At 39.6% G+C, this 5,086-nt stretch overlaps 1 protein-coding gene across 1 annotated transcript in view; it reads right to left on the bottom strand.

The window, feature by feature from the left end:
* Nucleotides 1-970: 970 nt before the first annotated feature.
* Nucleotides 971-5,086, bottom strand: part of SEL1L3 (SEL1L family member 3) — a 27,830-nt gene continuing 23,714 nt past the window's right edge. The window contains exons 12-16 of the mRNA XM_015830165.2: nucleotides 4,539-4,622; nucleotides 3,814-3,904; nucleotides 3,188-3,272; nucleotides 2,845-2,954; nucleotides 971-1,102 (exon numbers count right to left, since the gene is read on the bottom strand). Of these exons, the coding sequence (XP_015685651.2) occupies nucleotides 971-1,102; nucleotides 2,845-2,954; nucleotides 3,188-3,272; nucleotides 3,814-3,904; nucleotides 4,539-4,622 (502 nt within the window). The remainder of the gene's footprint in view (nucleotides 1,103-2,844; nucleotides 2,955-3,187; nucleotides 3,273-3,813; nucleotides 3,905-4,538; nucleotides 4,623-5,086) is intronic.

A 5,086-nucleotide genomic window follows, 5' to 3' on the forward strand; every position in this document is an offset into this window, starting at 1 on the left:
GAAGAGAAGAGAAGAGAAGAGAAGAGAAGAGAAGAGAAGAGAAGAGAAGAGAAGAGAAGAGAAAAAATAGGATAGGATAGGATAGGATAGGATAGGATAGGATAAGAGAAGAGAAGAGAAGAGAAGAGAAGAGAAGAGAAGAGAAGAGAAGAGAAGAGAACTAACTTCCCTTTAATTCCAACAAGTACAGTTTTAGTAATGTATCACCATCTCTTAAGAGACAATATATGCTCTCTTCACCCCATATCTCAGCTCTTAACTAAAAACAAAATCCAAAATTCATTCTTAACAACAGAAGTCCTTTAATCCATTTTAAAAAAAAAATCTCCTTTAGGCAATGAAACAGCAGACTATTTCGTTTGTATGTCCAATAGACCTTTCCCCATATCCTTCTCATGGCTTGTCATACTTATATCCACTTTCAAATTAATTTCCAAACCTACCCGGAGTAGCTTATTTCTCTTCTGCAATTGCAATTAACCCTCCACCTACCCATCATGTCAGATAGTTTTAAAGACCATTTTTCAAAACTATCCAGAGCAAAACTCACAAGTGTTCAATATTTTGCTCCCTTTATTTTGGAGTCAATTATACTCTTTATTATCCTCTGGTTCCCTCTAGTGTCTGATCCTCAAAGTCCCATCCTATTTCTTTTTTCACTTAAAAACAAAACAAAACAGTCAAAGCTTCCCACAGGAGGCATTCTTCTATATTAATTTAAAATTATAATTCTAGCTCCACTTGGGCCCTTCCTTAATTCATTGCCAACTGTCCAAAATCTGTATTCAAAGTACACTTTTTGCTGTTTAATTTAAAAAGTAACGTTTCTCCCAAATTTTAAAAATTGGGTTGTGATTGCTGTGATGCTTGCTTCATTCACACAACTCATTTGTGCTAATCTTCCACAGGCGCCACACTAAACGTTCAACTCTGACTTCCGTATCCCTCAAAAAATAAAATAAAGACAGGCCTACCTTTCATAAAGCTCTTCACGGAGGGACATATTTCTGGAGTGGACGGAGCTGTCAATCTTTAAATGATCTAAAATATAACTTGGGATAGAATGACCTTCTTCCAGAAGCAGAGCCAAATTAAAGAATCCCTGGAAGAGATAAAATGATGGTTAATTGGACAGCCTTGCTAGCAAGATTCCTGTCATGGATGAAATGGAATGGAATGGAATAAAATAAAAAATAGAATAGAATAGAATAGAATAGAATAGAATAGAATAGAATAGAATAGAATAGAATAGAGTAGAGTAGAGCAGAGCAGAGTAGAGTAGAGTAGAGTAGAGTAGAGTAGAATATAGAATAGAATAGAATAGAAAATAATAGAATAGAAAATAATAGAATAGAATAGAATAGAATAGAATAGAATAGAATAGAATAGAATAGAGTAGAGTAGAGTAGAATATAGAATAGAATAGAAAATAGAATAGAAAATAGAAAATAATAGAATAGAATAGAAAATAGAAAAGAAAAGAACAGAACAGAAAAGAATAGAACAGAAAATAGAATAGAAAAGAAAAGAATAGAATATAAAATAGAATAGAATAGAATTAAGAATAGAATAGAAATAAGAATAGAATAGAATAGAATAGAATAGAAATAAGAATAGAATAGAATAGAATAGAATAGAATAGAATAGAATAGAATAGAATTCTTTACTGGCCAAGTGCGAATGGACACACAAGGCATTTGTCTCCGGTGCGTATGCTCTCAGTGTACATACAAACAACAAACTGATAAATCATGATCATGATCATCATAATACAATCCCCATAAATCATAAGATAGTCATAGTCACTCAATGATAGTCATCGGATACCAAATAAAAGCAATCAACATAAATCACCAGATACAAACAACAAAGTTATCGTCATGAAAAGCTAAGGAATTAGCTAATAGGAAAGATGAGAAGGATAATAGTAATACAGCCCTACTAAGGGGTTTGACACCCCGGGGCATAGGCCAGTGTTGTGGGAATTAGTTGTTTAGCAAATTGTCTAGTTATTTTGGCGTGCAATGCCGTACAGCGTCGTCTTGAGGGGAGGAGTTGAAATAGTTTGTGTCCAGGATGTAAGGGGTCTCTAGATATTTTCTCAGCCCTCTTTCTGGCCTGTGCAGGATACCGGTCCTCAATGGGAAGGCAGGCTGGTTGCAATTGTTTTTTCTGCAGTCCTAACCATCCGTTGAAGTCTGTCCGTGTCGTGTATGGTTGCTGTGCCAAACCAGCTATAGAGTCATAGCCTGGAACCAGGATTGGGTGTCTGAATCTGGGTTTGGTGTGCTTCTAAGGGACCGTCTGCTCCATACAGGGGAAGCTTGATCAGAGCCTTACGCCATTTTCTGGAACCGTGAACTGAGATGTGTTATAGTTCTGATCCAGATAGCATAAGCTCCATGAAAATGGTTTTAAACAAATATTTATTGTCCAGGAATCCTAAGCAGAGACATACTTTGATGTAGATACATCCGGTCATATTCATATCTGTCCATTCTCGTAGGTAAAAAGGGATAATTCCCCATCTCAGCTAGGCATGGATACGGATGCTAATCGATGTGTGCATGATGCTTGATAGACAAAGGATTTTACAACCTTGGCACTGTAGCCAGGACATCCTGTAATAAACTTTGAAGCCCCTCCCACTGACTAGATAAAATATAGGACTGACTAACAACTAGACTACATTTCCCAGAGGCCATCTCTTAAGGAGACAGCGTTTAACCCTTTAAATGCTAAATGCTCTAACACAGTTCTTAAGCTAAATGTATGTTCTGGCCAGAGTTACACTGGTCCAGCACATGCCATTTTTAAAGATTTCATCTTAGACATGCTACTCACCTGCGCATCTTCCTTCAACGCTGCTTGTGCATACATATGTGCTGACATGTCCAAATTTCTGGTCTGGTTCTGATAACCGTAATAGTAAAAATCTCCCACTTTCAAGTAAGCTATGGAAAGAAAGGCCCGTGTTAAAGCTTGTGCAAATTTCTTTGTTATATTTAACTGAACAGGTTATGTTTTTAAACACGGGTGCCCAGAACTTCAGCATCAGCACCAAATGATGTCAATCAGCGAGTGCTTCTGATTCAACGGTGGGCGACGCACAAAACGAGCCGAGTATATTCCATCACTCCACGATACTCAGACGGCGTTGTGTTTTTTAATCGGCCGGCATACGTACCAAACGAGGGAGCGTTGCTTTGAGAAATGGAGAAATTGTAGTACTTCCAAACACAGTCAGTGGCGAAGTATCTTCTTGACAGGTCCTGGGAAGCAAAATGGGGAAAAAATGACATTGTGAAAAGGAGGAAGAGGAGGAGAAGGAGAAGAAGAAGAGGAAGAGGAGGAGGAGGAGAAGGATAGGAGGAGGAGGAGGAAAAGAAGAAGAAGAGGAAGAGGAGGAGGAGGAGGAGGATAGGAAAAGGAGAAGGAGGAGGAGAAGAGGAAGAGGAGGAAGAGGAGGAGGAGAAGGAGGAAGAAGAGGAGGAAGAGGATGAGAAGGAGAAAAAGAAGAGGAAGAGGAGGAGGAGGATAGGATGAGAAGGAGAAGAAGAAGAGGAAGAGGAGGAGGAGAAGGAGAAGGAGGAGGATAGGAAAAGGAGAAGGAAGAGGAGAAGGAGAAGGAGAAGAAGAAGAGGAGGACAGGAAGAGGAGGAGGACAGGAAGAGGAGGAGGAGAAGAGGAAGAGGAAGAGGAAGAGGAAGAGGAAGAAGAAGAAGAAGAAGAAGAAGAAGAAGAAGAAGAAGAAGAAGAAGAAGAAGAAGAAGAAGTAGTAGTAGTAGTAGTAGTAGTAGTAGTAGTACTCACTGGTTTCTCTTCACAGAGATGTGCTAAATTTGTTTGCGATACCTCTATTCCTGTCTCCGCAGAAAGGATGTAATACAGTAAAGCTTCATTCCTAAAAGTGAAGAGAAGAGCAAAAAAATAAAAACCCCAATTAAACTAAAATAAAGGAACTTCACAAAATGTTGAAAATATTGCCTTTCCATGGAAACAGCCTGGATCTACCTGGGCTGCAAGGAAGTTACCTATGTAGGATAAAGCCCAGATTTTTTTTAAAAAAACAAAACAAAACAAAATATGCTGCTTTAAATTAATACATAACAGAGGCAGTCCTTGATTTAGGACCACAATTGAGCCCAAAATTTCCAGGGCTAAGTGAGACATTTGTTAAGTGAATTTTGTCCCATTTTACGGCCTTTCTTGACACAGTTGTTAAGTGAATCTGGCTTCCCCCATTGATTTTGCTTGCCGGAAGGTTGCAAAAGGGGATCACATGACATTGCAACCGTCATAAGTACAAGCCAGTGGCCAAGCCTCTGAATTCTGATCACGTGACCCTGGGGATGTTGCAACAGTCGTGTGAAAAAGGGTCGTAAGTCACTTTTTTTCCAGTGCCGTTGTAACTTGGAATGGTCGCTAAATGAACTGTTGCAAGCTGAGAGCTACCTGTAAAATGAGGAACTGGCAACGCAGCTCACAATATCAACTAAAGCACCTTTTCCAGGTGTAAACATGAACCACACACCTACCAGGACAATTGCAGGTATGCTTTGAGTGCTTTTTGGATGACGTGGCCTAAATAGCCGTTCTTCTCCGCCACGTATTTTGCCCATCTGCAAATGGAAGGAGTAGCATTAAAAGCAGAGAAAGGGAAGCCCCGTGATGGCTGGAGGGAGTCTGTTCTCCTTCAGCCTCGGATGTCCCGATGGGTAGAAAGTGGGAAAAATCACCTCTAGGAGCAAACAAAGCCTCTGTCTGATGGGATGATGGATGGATGGATTGCTCTCTATCTTCTACTATCTGCCAATATCCATCCATCCATCCATCCATCCATCCATCCATCCATCCATCCATCCATCTATCTATCTATCTATCTATCTATCTATCTATCTATCTATCTATCTATCATCTATCATCACTATCCTGTCATCTATATCCATTTGTCTATCTGTCTATCTGTCTGTCTGTCTGTCTGCCTGCCTGCCTGCCTGCCTGCCTGCCTGCCTGCCTGCCTGCCTATCTATCTATCTATCTATCTATCTATCTATCTATCTATCTATCTATCTATCTATCTATC

The sequence above is a fragment of the Protobothrops mucrosquamatus genome, unplaced genomic scaffold (genome assembly GCF_001527695.2).
Source record: "Protobothrops mucrosquamatus isolate PMUCROS unplaced genomic scaffold, P.Mucros_1.0 scaffold8951, whole genome shotgun sequence".
Lineage (NCBI taxonomy): Eukaryota > Metazoa > Chordata > Lepidosauria > Squamata > Viperidae > Protobothrops > Protobothrops mucrosquamatus.